Genomic DNA, 21752 nt, shown 5'->3' on the forward strand with positions numbered 1-21752 from the left:
CATTCTACTGGGTATCACTCCTTATTCCTCAGATAGGTAACAAATTGGCAAAGGGTCTTTCTACAAAAAAAAAAAAAAAAAACAACCCAGTTTTGTAGTGTGCTATGGATTTTCTACGCTGATGCTTACATAATTAAACAAACTTTATTTAGACAATTGTCATTATAGATACACTTGAGAGTTTGTGGAGAAGCGCTGGGAAATTCTCAGGTAGGAAACAAGCAAAACTCATAAAAAGACAAAACTCAAGACAGGAACTGCCCCAGGTTTTTCCAACCTGTATGTTTCAGTCCTTCACCTGGTTCTTTCAAAGCAGAGTTAGTTATTCTGTCTTGCTGGAAATCGAGTGGATGCACAAATTCACACTCTGGGAGAATAGGCTAATACTCTCTTTTCCCAAATACAGAGACTCCCTTGGTCTGTCTTAAGCTCCAAAACTTTACTATCTAAAACTGAAAACAGGATAATTTCATTAAATCTTCCCGCATGAAACATCCTGTTTCAGTTTACAATCTTTTCAGTAATATTGCCCCAACCAGCTCATAACACTAGTCACTTTTAAAAATCTCATCTAGGCTCTTCACAGAAATCCTTTGAATTCACATCAACACCATTTTGGTATCAGTAGAATGTTTCCACTGTAACAGTCAACTAAGACTTAGCAATCATTTATAGCACTTTCTTTCTGTCCCAAACCAGTGTAGGTCTCTCTAGACAAGTGCACTCTGTATCGTTTGGTGATGAAGTCCTTAACAATCACTGCAGGCTCACCCATAAATGAGTGAGTCGCATCCCGTCACCTTGTGTCCTGCTCCCCACACTCGGTGGCACTGGAGCAGTTAGATCTGCCTCTGTCTCTAGAAATTACATTTCCCTGGGGCAAGCTTCTGTGAAGAGTGATTCTTTCCCCTGTTACCATGCAGTCTGCATGTTGTCTAATCTCTACATTATATCTGCAGTTGTAGTTCATGACCTAAATTGCTACAGGTCAGTTTTGTTTTGCCTCTTCTAAAACAAATGCATACAAAAATCACTGAGAATTTATTTGCTGAAGACTAATGGCCTTTCTTTTGTAATATTTATTCCTTTGTGATATTGACCTGTTGTGAGATGTCTGTAAAATAGTTTTCTACTCTCCTAAATAATAATACCAGGAGTATTTACCAGGGCAATGATCAGCTTACAGTGGTTTTAATGTATTATTTTCAAACAGTGAGTAGAAACAGGTATCTAAAATGTAGCTGTCCAGAAAATTAAATAAGAAATAGTTTTAATTTATCAGAAGAATCTACAGGTAGCATAGGGATCACGCTGCATTTCTGTGACCCCATTGAGCTCAGAGCTTGTACAGAACAATTCAATACAGGTGGCTCCATCATGAGGAAGTTTTTAAAATGACATAAGCACTTGTAGAGAAAAATTTTCTGACATGGTGTGCTCAGTTGCAGTGAACTAATTTATAAATACCAACTCCTAGCACGTGCTTTCTATTCTTCCATATTAATTCTCCTGCCCATAGCTGCATTTCTAAGGTTGAACAGGGCTGTGAAAATGAAGCTGGTGTCTTCCTAAGGTTTCTTTATAGATTTGAATAAGTTCCTAGTACTCTGCCAGCTCAGATAAAATAGCCAGCTGAGGATCTCAGGTACCCCTTACTCATTACTATGAAGCACTAGCTAAAAGATTTTGTACAGTTCCTGCTTGCCCTTCTTATCCATGGGCCCAGTAAATGAAGACACAGCCCTTTATAAGGTGACTCTGCAGGCTTGGTGTTAGGATTGTAAAATACTGCAGAAAGGTACACTTAATTCACCTACCCCTCCTCCTCCATGCACAAATTGCATTTCTTGATATCTTTGCACTCTTGCAGAGGACTGTATCCCAATTTGATAAACGAGCTCAGTGTTATGACTGAAGAAGGGCTGAGGAAAAACAGAAGCTATAACACATTCTGCAGGTCGAACATGCCTCCACCTCTTGGCATGAAGCGACATATTTGTTTTGCTAAATGTACACCACTTTTGTATCACTTCTCTGTTCAGCTGAGAAACATCTTGGGAAACTTTTATGCTCATTCTGAACTTCATCTGTGTGAGCTCGACATGCTTTCTGTTCTGCAAGTAACCATAACACCTAATTTTTTACTTACGTCAGCAAACAAAGGTTGGATATGTTTCAAAAGAAGGCGCCTTCTTTCAGTTAGAAGTCAAGGGAATTACTTTGAATATTACCGTTCTCTGGCCTGTGTTACACAGGAGGTCAAATCAGAAGTTTCATCCCTAATATTTCTGAATTGCTGTCAAAATTTAGTACCAGTAATGAAACTGTCCTTTAAAGAACCCAAGCTGTAACCAAAAGAACTACACAAAGCATGGTGACTTCACAATATGTAGATTAAAAAAATAAGATGTTGACTCATTTGCATGGTGGAAATAGGAAAACTATTTTCCATCTATGCTTCAAATCATAATAGAAAGCTAGAAATGTCATGTGAGTTTTGCTAGTTTTCTGTAGTGTCATAAGTGTTGAGATGTGCAATGACAAATGTGATTGCCCTAAGGATCATTACATAATTCACTGCAGGGCAGAGTGAGCTATGTGGTGTATTATAAATACTCTAATTTCTCATTGCATCTTCTTTGCACTTTGCATAGCTGTCCAACTCCAGGATGTGATGGTAGCGGTCATGTAACAGGAAACTATGCCTCACACCGCAGGTAAGAAACAACAGGAAGCCTAAAGCAGGAAACAGAGCTACTTTTAGCTATTGTCATCTTTGAGTATTTTTTATACTAACCATAGATAAATATTAAAAAGTAATTTGCAGAAAATAATCCATACAGAAATGTGGCTGTTTTTTCTGGTTTTATATTTTGTGAAGGTCTGGGCTCAATAGACTGATGGAGTTAAGCAGCATATGCTTATTACTATAGCTGAGACCGGTAGATAAGTCATTTAGTAAAGTTTCCATTTCTCTGAGTGTACAAATGCTCTCTGTACAGATGCTGGTTAATGAAGTTTTAATGCCATTTCTGCAGAAATCTCTATGATCGGCTTTGAAATTCATACATAGATCTGCTAACATAATCTGAGGATGTTAAATATTTTCCTCAGGATAGCCTAATGAAACCTGTGGATTGAAACAATAATTTCCTGCCTTTTCTTTTGGGAGCAGGATGGAAGTACTTTCTGCCTTTTTCCAGCCACATGGACCAGATGCTCTACCTGCCCTTCATCTAGGCTACATAAAGGAGAGACTCTGTGTACCACTGTCTCCCCATACAAAGCTTTGCAGGGGCTTAGAAACTTTGGCCCTGATTATATATCTTTCCAGTAATTTAAGAACTACATCCTGTTATTGTCTGCTCCTCCTTTGCCAAGAACAAATATTTGAGGATCTCTTTTTTCCCTTTCTAAGTCATAGATTGTCTGGGGGTTGCTGTTTTAATTAAAAAAAAAAAAAAAAGTTATTTTTTAGTAAAAACATTTCACATCATTGTTTTTCCAGCGTTTCTGGGTGTCCGCTAGCTGACAAGACATTAAAATCCCTTATGGCTGCTAACTCTCAGGAGCTTAAGTAAGTATTGGTAATAGCATAAATGTTATTTATTTTTGAATAACATGTTCTCTACATTAATGCAGTTGTTCATTTGAATTGCTCTGAGTTATGTCAAACTTTTGTCCAAAATTTGAAGTGAATTTGTTTGAAAGCTTTTGAATGAAATAGAGTTTACTTTCCTCCATTTGTCTTTCTTCATTTTTGTACCCCTTCATTTTCATGAATTAACCAGGACCCGGGGGGAAAATATTGTAAACACTGAGAGAGATGCTGCTCTCTCAGTATTTCTGAATCAGAGAGACATAGAAAATATCTAACATGTAAGACAGATCTGGCAAATAACTCAGCCTGATCCAGTTGGAATAAATTAGAATTATTTAGTTAGAAATAGATCTAGTTAGAATAAATATAAAAACAAGACCAGAATTCCTGCAGATCATTCTTTATCATTCACTACCTTATACTATGAGTTTAATGTCACTGAAGCAGATATCAAGTCATATGATTTTGTGCTGGCATAATTCTTACCATGAAATGTCACGTACAAAAGGACTGTGCAGGCTCTGCTATATAGACAGATGTATAGGGACATATGAATATTTCAAAAATCTGTAGTCAAGAGAGGCACTGGCAACCAGTCATCTAGTTATTGAATTGGCTTTGTCAATAAGGATGTGGGGAAGAGGAAAGGATAATTAGAGTTCTTTCATAGCTTTCCCTCTGCAACTTGTAAATTGGATCCCATAATAGATGGCTTGGAAAAACTCATGAATGCGTGTGAAAAGGGGAGAATCCCGTGACTGTCCTTTCTGTCCTTTAGGTTCATCCCTAGTCCCGATAGAAGAAAATAAAGTCTGATCATGGCACTATTATGCTGTTCTAATGGTATTAATAGTAGGAGTGACTACATTTATGCTTGACTCAGTGTTTAGTCACAAGTGAGCTTCTTCAGATCAAATGTTAATGGTTTCATTTTCTAGTCTGACAATTTGAATTATAAACAAAATGCTGAACCAATGGTAGCTATGGAGTTGATCCTGCTGTAGGTGCAGCAAAATGGCAAAGAAAGGATGTTTATATGGGGAACTGCTCAAAGCAGTTCCCAAAGTCAGTAGGTAAACTGATGCACTGGCACAGTGCTTCAGTTTTTCAATCTTGGAGCCTCAAAGGTATAAAATATAGTTTTAGTTTGTTTAAAAAAAAAGCAGCATGAGAAGCAAGAAACTGATGTGAAAATGCTGACAAATTTTAAATAATTTGCTGAGTCATATATATTTGTCCTTGCTTTTGTTGGCTTTCTGCCATACATAGACACTCACACAAATATTTTGAATAGTTGCTCCTCATGCAGCACCCCCCCCCCCCATATTCATGTGTGAATAAGGAAATTTGCATACCAATATGGTTATTTTTCCACTAAAGCTTCTAGAGTTTTGGTCATGCCATAAGGAAAGAGGAGCAACAGCATATGACTTAAATGACAAACTGCACACTGTACGCCATGTATAATAAGTGAGTTGTGAAAGACAAAGTCAAAGTTCATGAACATTTCACAGACAGAAATATGTTGCATAACGCACTTAGCATTTAATTTCAATTAACTAGAAAAAGAGCAAAAATCAAAATCTGTTCACAGACAATTTGCAAAAGGAAAGAGGGCTAAATAAAATTATTTTTCAGAAATGTACCACCTTATTTTAGCTTCCTGCAAAAATTTTTCAGGTTAAATTCTAAGTAAACCTCTGCTTTTGATAAGTGTTGTCTAAATGAAATCAAATGCACAAAACTGCAATTGTGCCTGTGCTGATATAGTACAGTGATATCAGTAGTTAATTTTACTATTACTGTGTGAGCAGAGGGCATAAATGGTCATAGAATCAGGCCATGAAAGTATCCTCATGTAGCTACACATGAATATGAAAATGCTGTGTATTTTTTCCAAATGCTTTTCACATTTAATTTGCCAGAGTCAAGATATGTTTTTGGCTTTAATTAAGAAACTCTAAGCCAGCAAAGATACAAGGCTTCCATGTGATCTGCAGTTTGGAAATAAGGAAGTTCTGTTCAGAAAGTGAGCCTTTCAGTTAGATTCGATAAATTTTTATTTGAGGATTCTTGCTTGCACAAAGCAATCTAAGGCTGGTCAAATTAAAACATACTAAAGTTGATGATGATTCATCAATTTTAAAGCTATAAGGGTGAATTATGACTGATTATTCTATTTCACTAAAGAGCTGCTTATCAAGCCTTAAAGAATTTTAAAGGTGTGCTTTAGAAAGGTAATTATTTACAGATCAGAAACATTCAGGAATAGATAGTCAGTCCTATCCCTAGACAAGTTGTTTCAGTGGTTATAGGTCATTTTTTAGAGAGATTCTAGCCGTTCTTCCAGATAAGTTTCACACGAGATGTTGACACTGATCCATATTCTATCGGCAGCATGACGTATTTCAGTCTACAGTTTTTTCAGCTGACCTCTGTGGGTTTCTCTTAACTAAAGTTCCTACCCAACCATCTCTGTGAGCTTTCCAGGGAGTAAAAGTACCAGAAATGCTCCTAGATCTGCAGCTCAGTGTATTGATTTTATGTGACGTTATAGTATATTTATCTAAAGGTAAAACAACCCTCTTGGAGAAGGGAACAAAATAGTAGGTACTCAAAACACACTTATAGGAACTTCTGTGTGAAATCATTGAGAGATTTGCTCTTGGAAAACAAACTTGATGAATTCTAAAAGGATATGTAACCTACACCCACTTGAGAGCTGACATCTTTTAGCTTGATTTCCTGAGGCCTCTGGCCCCTCCAATGTAAATCTGATTTTCTTGGCTCTGCACAGGAATCCAAAACAGAGGATGTCTCCCTAAGCTGGGAGACCAGTCCAAACTCATCAGCCAGTTAAAAGCTGATGAAGATCCACAGTATTACTGACTGTAATGCAATTCATTGTTGGTATATCTTGTATTGTAGAATTTCACAACCCATACAAAGATATAACCAATATTTGGAAAATTCAACCCAGTGGTCAAGCTTAGGAGTCTTGCTAGTGAAGCTTCTTACTAATTTGTCATTAATCCACCAAAAATATAATTTTATAATTTTGTCAGTATTGATGATGGCTCAGCCTCAAATCTTTAATGACCTCAAGAATACCTTGGACTCAACTCTGATTGTGAAATCTAACTGTTGCCAGAAGTGGTAAATACAGATGAGGAGATTTAAATTTAGCTCAGTGTCTTTTTTAAGTCCATAACTCTCAGAATCTCAGATCTGAATGTCTCCCACGAAGAGCTCTTACTGAATTAAAATCCATGTCCAGTATATGGGGACAGCTCTTCCATCTGTGATCATCTGATAAAACAAGTAGCCAAAATTAATACTCATAGTATTTGGCAGGTGTTCTGGATTTACTTGTGAGCATTCACACTCTCCAGACATCTGCCCTTGCTGCCTGATCCACATGACATTGTGCCCAGTCCTTGTCCCACACTCAGGCAGGTCAATATTTATGCCTACACAGTTGAGCATATCTGGCACACTGAAACCCACACCTCTACCTTTGCTGTCAGTGTGAGGCATGTCATTCTGCCAAAATATTTTGTTCAGAAAATGTCATCATGAAATGTTTTGACATTGTCTTTAAAAAAAAAAAAAAGTCTGCCCTTTCTTCAGTTGAAATTATTTGCTGAATTCTACTTGAACCAATGAATAAATTTGGTTATGTCCCAAAATCACATTTTTGACAAATTAATTGTTAGCAGAAAAATAGTTTTAAATATTCTGTGAAGAGATACACCTGCACACTCAGATGTGACATTGCAATTACATTTGTAGGTGTTTTCCATGGCAGCCTACTGACGATTAGATTAAATTGCCCATCTCCTCACTTCAGGAAAGATTCAGTAACAACTGAGACCCTTAAGAGAGCATTGAACAATGCAAGTTTCCTTAATGGTTCTCTAGAAGATTACTTGGCACAACTCTTCTGTAATTCTGATTCTCTGTAAAAATCTTAACATTCAAAAGGCCCTTAGGAATTCTTAGCAAAAGAACTTTGTGATGTATAATACAGAAATGTAGAAACAGCTGGCACAACTTCTAAAGGTAAATATTTTTTTTTTGTGCTGATTTGTGTGCTGAGGTGTGTTTCTCTTCTCTTGGGAAAAAAAAAAAAAAAAAGAAAACCAAAACCAAACAACAAAACAAAATGAAAGAAAAAACCACACAAGTAATACCCTCAAATGAAAAAAAAAAAAAAAAAAGAAATATCTGAACTGAGATGGAAGGTGTTACCTTCCTACTCCAAACCCTACAGAAGCCAGTGGAAAGACCTGCTGACTCCAGTAGGCTTCTGAGCACGTTCTTCTCATACAACCAATAAGCAAGAAGCCCATCCTCTCAGACCACTGGCAAAAACACAGCAACAGGAAGGTTTGTTTCCTTACCTTGTATGGGTGTTTTAGTATTAAATGTTCATGCTTGAAAAGGCTTGTTTGTTGCATACACACAGAGAAACCCCTTAACTATGAGACCTAGGCACAACCCCACTGCCAAGCTGAGTACCCAATTGAATCTAGTGGTAGAAAGTTATGGTCCTGTTATATGCTTACAGTGCTAGCATATACAAATTATTAATTTTGAATTCTGGTTATCATCTATTGATGCCCAAAAGTAAAACTCCATCTCTGTTTCTGTTTCCCCTTCTGTATATACTGGCAAAATTCTTATTTATATCTGTACCTGAAAACTTCAGAAGAATGACAAGGGCATAACAGTAAATTTACAAATAGATCTATATCGAGCTGCTTTTTTAATTACTATCGTTGTAGTGTTGATCCTGTACAAGGAAAAATGTTTGGTGCAAACAGTGTTATAGACTAATTAAATCTACACATCATACGCGATATATTTCACATTCCTTACCAAAACTCTTTTATAAAAGGAAAAAAATAATAGGAAAGGAATCTGCTCATTTCAACAAAAAATATCAGCAAGAACTAGTTCTAATTATTCATCAAAAGCTTTGCTGTTCTTTCTTCCACCCCGGACAAAAAGCAGAATGTAGGTGTTATTTATCGTGTGCTTTTGAAGCCACCTTTTCCAAGCTCCCTCTCTTATTCTGTAGGTGCCCAACACCTGGCTGTGATGGCTCTGGCCACGTGACAGGGAACTACGCATCCCACAGAAGGTAAAAACTGTCCCGTCCCACGGGGCAGCAGCGCTCCGGGTTCTCGGCAAGCAGCAGCAGGAAGAGGTGACTTTTATTCCGTGTGCTTCTTTCAGCTTATCAGGTTGTCCTCGTGCCAGGAAAGGAGGTATCAAAGTGACTCCTACCAAGGAAGAAAAAGACGACCCTGAACTTAAGTGAGTACAAAAGCAGTGGTCTATGGCCAGTGAAGGGGGGAAAAAAACCCATGAGGGCTCAGGACTTGAGGCATCATAAGAGATGCCCCAGTTCCTCTGAGCCGTGCTAGGGTACGGCCTCGAGCTGGAGCCAAGTGTTTCTGCTTCTAGTGAAGCTGGTGGAGTCCATCACCTACCTTGGAGCTTGAACAGTGAGGAAGGATTGCTGTATCTGCTTGCATTGGTCCAATAATTTTAAACAGTGCTATGAAAGTGCCACTTGGTTGAAAAATTTGGCAAAATGAAGGAAAACAAATTATTTCTGCCTGTAGTGAAAACTTAACATCAGCTAATTAAATCAGAGTGACTCCTTCAAAATATGTCCCAGAGAACTTAAATATATGTAAATCTCATGTTTTCCCTCTATAAATAAACTCAAATTTCGCTTAAAATGAAAACTGGAAACTCAATAGAGATACATTCCTGACTTGAATGCATATTCTATTAAAACAAGTAAATGATAACTGCCAGAATATAGATATGAAGATTTAGTTGCATACACTGTTGTTCTTAATGCTTGCTAATGATCTGTGAGAGGCTGTGTAACACTGACAGAGCAGCACAAAAAAATCCCAAACCTTGCCTTGCAAGTATTTGCATTAGATGTTACAAGTTTTCCAGGTACAGCAACCCACCCTGTGCTTCACATGAAAAACCTAGATAGCAAGGAGAGAGTGTTGGCTTTCCATACACTTGTAGAAGTGTATTGCTTGTGATAGAATTTCAATTTTCTTTTCTGGTAAAATACTGTCTAAATGAAAGTTTTAGTTTCTTGGGCTGTACAACTGTATTTTAAATTTTGTAATCTTAAAATCATCTGAAGCCCCATAACTCAGCTTGACATGAATTGGATTCTCAGGCACAGTGTGCCTCCAGGGACCGAGTCTTAATCCATTAATGCAAAGTGGCACAGGCAGCTGGAATTATTTTCGCAGACTTTCTTGAGACTGTCTTCTGCTGCTCTCTCCACTGAAAACGGGGGTTCTTTTGCTGTGTTTCTGTAGATGTCCAGTGATAGGCTGTGATGGCCAAGGTCACATATCAGGTAAATACACTTCTCATCGCACTGCTTCTGGTTGTCCTTTGGCTGCCAAGAGACAGAAGGAGAGTCCTGTCAATGGGTCTTCACTATCCTGGAAACTGAACAAACAAGAGCTGCCACACTGTCCTTTGCCAGGCTGCAACGGACTGGGTCATGTTAATAATGTTTTTGTCACCCACAGAAGGTATAAATTTGTGTTTTCTCTTTTCATTTTTCCTTAACATTCCACTGTTGAATTGGCAACATGTGAGGTTACAGTCTGAATAAATTGTGCTGAAGTCTCTTAAGTAACAACATAGCTTACATTACAGCTGAAGTAATATGGATCAGAATAACTTGCAGAGGGTTGGGATCAATTTTTACCTCTTTTTCTATGTTCCCATTGCAGCATGACTTTCCAAGGGCTTTTCTTCTGATTAGCACGGTTTCTATATGGTTTAAAAATTAATAGAGTTCTTTCCTAGGCAAATATGGAGTGGTATCTGGAAATCTTTTATGGATGATGAAAATATCATTGAAATGTCAGCAACAAAGATTTAGCAAGAGCAATGGCTGCATTTCATCTTTCGACCAGTGAAAAAAATCTTTTCATAAACTTTCTATTTAAATAGCTAGAAACACACAAAAAATTAAACATGGAACTCATATGGATTACACAAGTTTGAAGTTCTAATAATCTTACAAAGAAAACTATCCTTACAAAGCAGTAAACACACATATAACCAGTAACAATAAACACCACAATTTTACATATCTCTCTGAAAACACTAGTATAATTTGACCATGTTCAACCAATATTACTCAAAGGATCTGTTTATAACGTATTGAATACCTGGCATAGTTCGGTCTTCTGTCTGAAACAGGAATTGAATCCATATTCCATACCTCCTTTCCTTTCTTTCTAACACTCTTTATGAGCTACATTCCATGTTAAAATCTTTGCATTAGGACACTACTGTAAATTGGGGCTAATAAACTCAAGCTAAGTGATACGATAACTTCCAGCAAACAACAAAAATAGCATGCTGGCTGGTTGCAACTCATACTACAGATGATTTCTGTCCTACCTACGGCTGGATCTCACTCAAGATCATGTTAGTTAAAACGAGGTAGTAAATGTACTTTTGTGGTATGATCCCCTTTCCTAGCACACTTGAAATCTAACAAGTAACTCATGGCTTTGAGACGTTCCTCCAGTTAGTTATCTGCTCTGGGCAGAGATACTAAGCAGCATTTTATAACTGGAGAACCAGTGTGTTTCCCTTATAGCTTTTAGCTAAGCAAGTGTAAAGCTAACTGTTAAAGTTTTTTTTTTCCATGTGAAAACACCATGTCTGTTAGGAATTTCGGTTTTAATTTTCACACACACACACACAAATCAACCATTTTCCTGTGCAACAAAATTTGTCTTCAGTCCTTACTTGGCTACATCTGAATACAAATCATTCTGTCAGTTTTTCAGCATATGGGTATTTCTTCTTTGTTATTTATAAAGATAGTATTAAGACAGTGCAGTTCATCTTAGCCCTTTAGTGGGCTATAAAAATTGCCTCAGATAATTACCAGCTGATGAAATTGTAAGCTTTGAAATAGCAAAATGTAATTTAATGTGAACAGTGGTTAAAAAGCAAACTGACTATATAATAGAACCGTTCAAAAAAGCTATTACAGTCTATAGGGTATATCCAGACTTATTATAGTATTGATCATTATTATGTATCAACAAAATGATACAATAGTTGTGTACCATGGAAATCATCCCATTAACTAATTTTTTTTTAGGTTAGTAAATTTGCCATTTTAAAGGACCATACTGCCCCTCTCATCTGAAGAACAAGCCCTCAATAAAAGCAGTTGAGAGTTTTTATATATTAGTATTGGAACTTCAAGAATTTTGTAAATGCATCTTCACATAACTTAATAGTAGCTGCCACTGCTATTTTGATTATTGTAAAATATGCTTAAGAGTTGTTTACTTATAGGTTGAGATTTCTGTGCCAATTTTCAAGCTGGAATATACAGTTAAATGGCTCTTTATGAGTTATGTCATTCCCCGAAGCTATGCTATAATGGAGATACTGATGTGACCTTAGGTACAGAGGTCTGTCCAAGTGCATGATAATATTGCCTGAAAGGATTGTTGCCATTTTCAAGGGGGTGCTAATGTTTTTTTTCCCGATCCGTTTCAGCCTGTCTGGTTGTCCTCTGAATGCACAAGCCATAAAAAAGGGCAAAATTTCGGAAGAATTAATGACTATCAAGCTGAAAGCAAGTGGTGGTAAGGAGATTTGTAAAAGATGATGACATTTATTTAGCTAGAAGGGCCCTGACTCCCATTTATACTTATGCCCCTTTCTGCCATTCTGGCATTAATTCTCACTCCTTTCAGTTGTCTCTAGCAATAACAAATCTTGAATAACAAAAATCTTTGCATGAGAGATTATAAAAGTCTTCTAATTTACATGATGATAACTCAACATTGAGGGTATGCTCTCATCTTGCCTAGGAGCATTATTTTGGGATTTGGAGATACTTTTGATATTGTTATTACTAATAAATTATTAGTTACAGATCAGGAGGACTTATCTATCTGATGACTAAGGTAAGAAGGGATAAATATTGTGTTCAGAAACTGACTCATCTCCCTAACATGAATACTACACGGTTTAGTTTCTGTGCGGTACTTGGACAATTTTGCTAACATATGTAGAAAGTGTAAAGGAACAATTACCAAATATACATAGGAGGAAATACATAACAGTCTACTTTCCTATAGAGCGTGCTTTACTAAGTTGGGCATTGAGCCAGGGTTCGGGCAACTTAGTCTTTATGCCTCCAACTGCTGAGGAAAAATGCTGTGTTATGTTGGGCAAACGAGTTTGCTTCCATGTGTCCGTGTTATCACTGGGGCAGGGACTGCTGCTTACAGCCTTCCCAAGCTGGCTCCCCAGTAGAGTCTGTTCAGGGCTACAGTTTTTAAAGCAGTAACAACAGTGACACAAATCTCTAGGCAGAGCTGGTCTCGGAGTGCTACAGAGCAGAAAGAGGAGCATCTATTGCCAGCAGCTGTAGCTGCTCAGTATTTTTCAGGACAAGGTTTTCATTAAAAGACCTGAAGAATTTTTTACTTTGTTACCTAGCTTGTGAAGACGTAAAAGTCTGCCTTCTTTTTTTTTTTTTTTTTTTTTTTTTTTTTTTTTTCTGTAATGCTTGTTAGCTTCCTGAAAATTTCTCTTTTGCTGCTATTCAAATTTCACTGTTTATCACATGTAATTAAGGCTGTGCTCCTTGAAGTTATTCTGCACAGAGATTTGCCCCCACAGAACTTCTTGCAAGATCAGAAGCAGGTACAGATAAGCCTACTGAAGTCAGCAATTATACCAGTGGAAATGTTACCCTGAGGTGTTCCCTGCAAAAGAAGGGTTGCTGTTAGGTTTCTTTTTAAATGAAAAAAAAAACCCACCACAAATAGCCCCTCATGTTTTATGATAAACTTTCCTCTTTCTGAGCAATTTTTCCTTTATGTACCCTCCAGCTTGTAGTTGCATGTTGCACCAGTAAAAAAAAAAAAAAAAAGGATTGTGAAACACAAAGACCCAGAAAGTCCCTTTTATGTTACAGCTCATATAGATGTTTTACAGCTAGGAAACAATTTTGACAGTAAAAGCAAAGTAAGAGGCAATTTAAGGATCAATCATTTGATCCGAAGCTTGTTATCTTCCTCTTGTTCAGTAACAGATAATGCAGCTTGTTACTCATATATCCATTTACATGTGGACGCTTTAAATATGATATTGGTATTTTCAACTATTTGCAGGTATTGAGAGTGATGAAGAAATCAGACACTTGGATGAGGAAATAAAAGAATTGAATGAATCCAATCTTAAAATTGAAGCTGACATGATGAAACTTCAAACCCAGGTATGACATCAAAGTGAAAGTTTTAGCTTATCTTATGCTATGTTTAAACACAATAAACAAATTAAATGCTATGTAAATTATATGTTTAAACACAGTTAGTGTCCTGTGCACTTGTTTTCCCATCACTCTGTGGCACTTAAAAGTATCAAAATCCTACATGTTTTTTTGTGACGTTTTATTTGTTTGTTTGTTTTCTGTAAATAAGCAGCAGATTCCTGGGTATTGTCATAAAGATCTGCTGAGTGACAAAGTCGGGGTAGTTTAAAATTGATCCCAGTGCCCAGGAACGGGGTAGGAAAGTAGCACAACAGCTAATACCCATGCCCTTGCTATTGCGGTTGATCAGCAGGGATCCTGTAAGTGCAGGACAGCGATGTAAACATCGGTCTCCTTTCTCCTTCCCTCCACCAGCCCTGCGGCCGTAATCTCCATCCCAGCTCCACACTGACCTTCCTCACTGAGCTCCCTTCCCTCCTCCCATCACAGGGCACCCTCCAGTGCCTTGCTGCCACACGGTTTCCTTGTGAACCAGCAGCGAAGTCAATCGAGCAAACACGAGCAAATACGACCTCTTCCTTGCTGTGAATATTCTGTAGAGAAGTTATATCTCTCCTAACAAAAACACACCTGAGTTCCAGACCCCTCTCGCAATCAGGCAACTGCCATTCTGGGTTCAAACCTCGAACACAACACCGCCAAGGGTCTGTCTCTCTGTGTGTTTCTGCCTGCCTGTGTCTTTTAGATCACATCTATGGAGAGCAATTTGAAAACAATAGAAGAAGAGAACAAACTCATAGAGCAGAACAACGAGAGCCTGTTGAAGGAGTTAGCTGGCTTAAGCCAAGCTCTCATCTCCAGCCTCGCTGACATTCAGCTTCCACAGATGGTAAGACCACAGCCAGTAGCTTCACACCTTCTTTGAGACTGTTTTGCCAGCACTTGAAGAAAATAAGCAAGCTCAGGGACCAGAAAGAGCACTGAAGCTGTATTAGCAGAGAGCTCTTTTGGCCTAATTTCTTTGCAGAGATGCTGAATCATGATAACGGGCTCAGTTTTTTCCAGGACTGAACCAGCCCTGGCATCTCTGTCCTGTACACCGCACTGTGCTGGACAGTCTTTTCCCCTTGTCCCTCCCTGTCTGAATGTCCACCCTGCACAAATAGTGAAAACTTCACACCGAGAATCCTTATTTACTCTGCTCCTACATCAAAGCTTTAACCTGTTTCATACAGGTGATTTTTCTGGAGCCAACAAAGCTCTACCTTCTCAAAAACTCCATTTCTTGATGTCTTCCTTGCAAACGCAGGCCAAACCCACAAAGGTACTTGGGTCTGCAGAGCTGCAGTCCCCTCACCCAGCCTCCAGAGCGCTGCGGGGAGATTAGGTGAGGGCAGTTATGGGGATGTCAGCCACAATCCCAGAGCCAAATGGGCCTCAATAAAAAAGCAAGTTACACAGATGATAATATTTCCCACCCTTTTTCTTGCTTGGAGATGGTGTGGTTCCTCCAGCACATGCAACTCCCTTCATTTCTACAACGCCTCCATTAATTTGGAAGGCTGCCCTGTTTCTGACTTCTCCCCAGTTGCCATATCACTGCTTTTCCATGCTTTGGGGTTGGGTGTTTTGGGTTTTTTTGGCCTTAATTTTCTCTCCTACAATTATAATCTGTTTTGTCTTCATTTAGGGGCCAATCAGTGAGCAGAATTTCGAAGCATATGTAAATACACTCACAGACATGTACAGCAATCTGGAACGGGACTATTCCCCCGAATGCAAAGCTCTGCTGGAAAGTATCAAACAGGCAGTGAAGGGCATCCATGTGTAGGATGTGAAAGCTGCTGGGCAACAGAAATTACTTAACAGCAGTAAACTCCAGATGGATCTGTTAGGAGTTCATGTACTGCTAAGGGGTGTAGGTTGCCATGCTGCATTTACAATTGCAACATTGCACTAATTTTTTCCCAGCTGACATAAAAAAAAAAAAAAAAAAAAAAAAAAGAATAAAACCACAACAGACTATTTGTATTAACAGCAATGCACTCTGTTAGTATATTGTATTTATTTCAGTACAATTCCTTTTTTTTTTCTTCTTTTGCACTCAGTTTTTGTAAAGTGAATGTAAAAAGTGTGTGCAACTATTTTTTATATTTTTTATTTATTTCTAATCAAAGAGTTGTTTTTTTTATCTTTTAACAGCATTTTTGCGGCCTGCCATATTTTTACAAATGTGTTTATTAATTTATTTTCCAATGGGATTTTAAATAGACTGAAAAGTTATACTGTAAATTAAATAACTTGCTGGGTTTGTACAGGAAGAAAAAAAAACCTATGAAAGTAACAAATGACTGAACCGTGGTTCTAGTTTTATTTTCCTCACATCCTGCTTTTTTATAATGGCTTTGTATCAGAAATGAGTTTGCGATAACATGAGATGTGAAGATGCATGGAATGAGAAGATAAATGGTGCCCACTAGTGGGGACTTGGGCTCTTAAAAGCACAGTATGCTGGAAAACAGTGTGTTAAAGAAGACGTTAGCAATAATGAAATATAGCAATCAGCAAAGCACTTGACTTGGCTGTGTGATTTAGCCTATGAGAATGATTATTTAAAATGTTTCAAGAGAACTTCGGGTTTATTTTACCACTGCAGTTTTTTTTCAGAGTTAGCTCATGGAGGGAAATGACAATTATCTCTAAACAAGAAGGATAATTGGCTAGGACTGGTACTTTTTTAGTACGAGACGTTGAGGTTTTAACCAAGTGACCAGTATTGCTATGGATTTGGATTTGAAAAACGCAAAAAAATCCCGAGACGAAGGCTTTGTACATAATGAATCAAACACATCTCCCCTGAAATGGCATTTAATACTGGTTTGAACTTAACGGCAGCTGAGAAGGCAGCGGTCTGGAGAGGAATAATACCCCTCCAGCGCAGCGGTGGTTGCTTTTCTCTTCAAACGAACTGTAGCAACACCGTGACTGGTCTCTCCCACTCTTCTTCACTAAGACTAGGCTGATACTGACCTTGTTACCAGTCTTTTGGTAGGGCACCAAGTGCTGCAGAGCATCCAGACAGACGGAGGTGCGGACAGACGAGCACTTGCGCGGAGGTGCTGGCGTGTGCCTCGGTATCTGGTTAGCCTGGGTGTGGAACTTCTGAATCCATCAGAAAGTAGCGGTTGCTATAACAGAGGCAATGTCTATTTCAGGGATTGTAAGTAATTAAGCATTATTTCAAAGTTTTTTTTATATTTATTTTTTTTAAGAAAAAGGTATAAACAACCAGCTAAACTGCCTTTTTTGTATGCACACACACCTCATGTGCATATGTGCCTCAGTGTAAATGTATACATGGATCTAGCGTGTGTTTAATTTTTCCGTGCTATAATGAAAGTGTTTATTTTTATTAGCCTCATTTATATTTAGATTGAATATGATGGCATTCACAGGCTTGACATATACAACTATATTATTACTGTTCCTGCACAAAAGTACTGTTCAAAAGTGATTCAACTCTCATGCACTGTGGTCACTGTTCTGCATTAGGTGGGGCTTGCTTTTTGTTTGAGGGCTGATTCAACTCTCCGATCCTAGTTTAGACAGGGGAAAGTGTATGTTCTTAGGAGCTGTGTTTATTTTTAAATCGATTTTTCAAAAGCTACCATATGTGCTGTCTAATATAAATAGGAGGACACCAAACAAAAATTTGCTATTAAAGTTATTGTTCTTGCTAAAAAAACAAAAAGCAAACATTTGTTATACTTGTTAAATGCATACAAAATGAGTTCACTCATTACAAAGACTAAAATTTAATTTACTAAATATTTTAACAAATTTGTTATATATTTTATTTAAGTAAAAAAAAAAAAAACAAACCTCTTACTGACCTATGTATTTATTATTATGATTTACTATGGCTTCAGGTTAATTTATCTGTGTTTGGTTGTTTGCTCAGGATGTTCTGTGAAGTATGTTTGTATTTATTTGCCTCCCTTGTACTTGATGTGTTTTGTAATGTGCACTGATTTTTTTTCTTTTTGTTTTTTTTTTTTTTTTTTTTTTTGTGTTTAAATGCATTGATGAGCTATACTGTAAATTAGACCTTTTGTAAAGAGCAATGATGTATGCATTTTTTAATTTGGAGTAGTTTGTATACTGTTTCTTCATACAATTAATATTTCTTACATCAAAACAACAAAATTGTGTTCTGTGCTGTACATTTGGTGTATGGTAGGAAATAAAATTGATAATGAAACATTGCAGGAAGTTTGTTGGGTTTTTTGGCCTCTAGATGCTGACTTGTATTACACTTTCTTAACTGCACCTGGCACTATACAACGTGTCATATGTTTTACTTGCTTTGTGTACAAAATGTGTCATCCCTGTAAGTAAATTTCTGGTATAAATAATTTAATTAGTGTTTTACTTTGTCAATTCGAAATAAGGACGAAAAAAATGGAACTGCTTAAGAGGTCTTTTTCACTTCTGAAGGGAAAAAAAAATCAAGATAATAATCACTGCATTATTTAATGCATTATTTCCTTGGCAGTTGTAGACTTCATTTATACTGATAAAGTACAGGATTTGTGCTGACCTTTAACAGCTGCTAAATGATGTTTAAACATAAAAGCCATTGTAAAGTTTCCAGCAATTCGGAACCGCCCACTGTTCCAGTGCAATTTTCTGCTGAGATTTGCAGTGCTTAGACATTGCACAAATAAAAATCTGCTGGTTTTAGAAAGACAATGTTTCCAGTATCTAATGGACTTTCTTTTTTCACTGCTCATTGTAGCGAAAACAGGCCAGTTTTATTTAGGATGAATGCTAATGGCTTCAGGAGCATTTCTTGCCCCAGATTCCAACTTCTCATGAATAGACCAAGAATAATTTTAATTTAGAAAATAAGATAAATTTAAAGCCCATAAAGTAGCTGGTGATTATTTATTTGAACGGGCATAGTTAGATAAGCCCAAATGGCCTCTGACACTAGAAAACCTGACATGTTCTACATTTAAATAGAGCAGAGGTTCAAAATTTGGATCATGACATGAATCCCGGAGTCACCTATCTTGCTGAGTTTGGAACTGTAGAGCCAGCAAAGGGCTGGGCTGGACACAGAGCTGTCCTGGCAAGCTCTGCTTCACTGGGCTTCAGAGTTTTCTTTGCTCTAGGACACTTATCCAAGGAGAGCATGAGCTTATCTTAAGTAATTTATAGTTACTTAAGTAATAGTTCTTAATAGTTCTTTATGAATATAAAATGGTATTTTTTCAGGGTCCTTTAAAATTACTGTTTAACTTTCGCTGTAGAGTTTCAGGTCAGCAGACACTAATGTCTCTTCTCATACATCACAGATGAAGCAGAAACAGGTCTCCTTTATTAACGTGCCTTAATGCTAAACAGGTAAAGTCTGAGGCCAAGATTTTCATTTTGTCTGACTGCCTAAATTCAAATTACAAATTTAGAAGGCCTTAGCGTAAGGTAGGCAGCTCCCCACAGTTCAGTTTTTAAAGATCTATACTAATTCTTATTATCTGTTATTTATAAGATTGGGGGAGGGCAGTGGTATGAGGATGTTAGGCTCTACATACATCTAAGAAAACAATGACGCATTCTCAAATGTTTCCAGCAATCTGAGACAGGGACTGTGAGCAAAGGAACACTTTTCCTAGTGGTTTTTGGTAAGATATATGATATCCACAGTTAATTGATTAAATTATTATTATTTAAAGGCTGTTCCTGCATTCATCTTTAAATAACTTGCTCTGATAATGTTTATTTCAGTGTTTAAAATATGGTCTTTCTCCATTAAAAAAGAATAATTTAAACAGTTAAGCCATATTCATTACTAAACTAACATAAACTATGGGGGGGGGGGGGAAACAACAAAAGATGTTGTGCTTGAAAAAACATTTCAAATCTTTCCTATCTTCTGAATTTTCTGTTTTTAATAATTGTTATGTATCTATGCCTATAGAATGGGGAAAAGTGCTTAGTTCAGTAAAAATATATCAATTCCATTGATTGAATTAACTTGAATTGAAGATTTAAATATCGAAGAGAAGGGGAGCAAGAACAGTCAATATTTGCTAGCCTATCTGCTCAGGAAGTCTACCCTGTGTCTTAATTAATCATGATGAAGGTCTTTGAGACTATGGTGTAGAAAACTACTGCAATCTTATTTATATTTACTAATGAAGCACCTCTTCTCTCCTGCTGGCTTACTCTATCTAATTATGTCATGGCTTTTAAATTCAGCGTCCCTTCATCCTACCCATCTTGTACTTTTTTTTTTTTTTTTTTTTTTTTTTTTAGTTTTTAATAAGTCACAGGATTTCTCAATGGGAATTTGTTATCATGAAGCGACACACAGCTATGACAGCAGCCATTCCCTTCATTTCCTTCTGTGTTCCTTCAGTGCTGTACATACTACCTGTCTTGGCATTTCTGCTATGCTTACAGTTTTTTGTATGATTTATGCAGCAGTATAACTTGGACCCTGATGGGAGATTTGCACCAGACAAAGTCCTCTGTTCATCTTGCTCAGGATACTGTGGGAAGATAGAGCTCCATTTAGCTTTTGTGCAATGTAGGACAATGACCTAGTTTCAGTACCTTTCAATATCTCATTCTGGCTTGGTTTTGTTCTGTCTCTTTTGCTCTAGTAAGTCTTAGACAGCCAAGCTTACACATAATTTCATCAAGGATTAGTCTGATTTCCTGTCTGACTTCATGGTACAAATTGCTTCAACTGCATTTCATTCTTAATGAATGTTCCCAGCGACATTGTCTAAGTAAATCTCGGGACTTTTCGGTTATGTGATAACAATTACTATTTAGGTTGCTGCTACCTGCTCCTAAAACTGTTACTGCACAAGATTTTTCCAAACCAGATTTTGGTGCCCAGCATCGGATTTTGATGCCCAGTTTCACATCCTTGAAGGGGCTTTATTTTTAGAAGATAATTGTACAGCTATTTTTGCCAAGCAGGACCTTTTCGAAATTCCTTTCTCTGTCCAATCCAAATGACTAGTTACTAAGTTTTCAAACTACAATTTTATAGAATTGTTATATATAACCTGTGACCATCGATTTGCATGTACATTTCACTATAAAATTCTAGTATGGGTATGTGTGCCCATCCCAGGTACTGAAGAATAAAACACCATTGATATTACCCCAAGCCTTGTTCTGACCCTTACCAAACTCCTCTTTTACTGTCTGTGCACACCTTCTTTAAGCTTCTGATGGAAAATAAAAGAAGAAAAAGCAAAGGACCAAACCTTATTCTTTATTTAATTGAAGATATCATCTGTCCAACCAATTCCCTGTCACTGCTGCTGGAGCTGGAGCTGGGGCTTAAAGTATCTGGCCTGCAATATTCTTTAATTACGGTTATGTAGCATGTCATGTGCACTCCCTGCTTACTTCTGATACAACAAGCAAAATCTGGATTAGGAGCCAAGTTCTATGCTGATTTCAAATTCATTGGGATTAATTCATTTGATTGTTTAGAAGCAGGATGAGCTTAGTTCCTTTGGGAGGGGATTGCCTAGAACTGGGAAACAGAGTCACTTTCTTTAATCGTGATGTCTAGTCAAAAAGATTTTACAGAAGGAATGAAGGTTTTAAAAAATTTATAAAAACCTGCCAGGAAAATATGTGTAGAACAAATTCCTTTGGAGAAAAATGCAGTGCCATCTCCACGGACTGAAGAGCTGAGCTCCTTGCACAGACGCGTGTGGCAGAGGCACTGCATATAGAGCATCAGTGCTGGAGGCTGTGACGGGGACACCTTTTGTGTTTCCCAGATGGCAGGAGCTG

General features: G+C 37.5%; 1 protein-coding gene across 11 annotated transcripts in view; it reads left to right on the forward strand.

The window, feature by feature from the left end:
* Positions 1-15934, forward strand: part of ST18 (ST18 C2H2C-type zinc finger transcription factor) — a 167133-nt gene extending 151199 nt beyond the window's left edge. For all 11 annotated transcript variants that reach the window (XM_033001113.2, XM_033001111.2, XM_033001118.2 and 8 more), the window contains 9 exons: positions 2655-2717; positions 3509-3577; positions 8685-8747; positions 8843-8923; positions 9967-10188; positions 12194-12282; positions 13822-13925; positions 14668-14811; positions 15613-15934. In XM_033001113.2, the coding sequence (XP_032857004.1) occupies positions 2655-2717; positions 3509-3577; positions 8685-8747; positions 8843-8923; positions 9967-10188; positions 12194-12282; positions 13822-13925; positions 14668-14811; positions 15613-15753 (976 nt within the window). In that variant the 3' untranslated portion in view covers positions 15754-15934. The remainder of the gene's footprint in view (positions 1-2654; positions 2718-3508; positions 3578-8684; positions 8748-8842; positions 8924-9966; positions 10189-12193; positions 12283-13821; positions 13926-14667; positions 14812-15612) is intronic.
* The last annotated feature ends 5818 nt before the right edge of the window (positions 15935-21752 follow it).

This window comes from Tyto alba, unplaced genomic scaffold, assembly GCF_018691265.1.
Source record: "Tyto alba isolate M040663 unplaced genomic scaffold, T.alba_DEE_v4.0 Super-Scaffold_27, whole genome shotgun sequence".
NCBI lineage: Eukaryota > Metazoa > Chordata > Aves > Strigiformes > Tytonidae > Tyto > Tyto alba.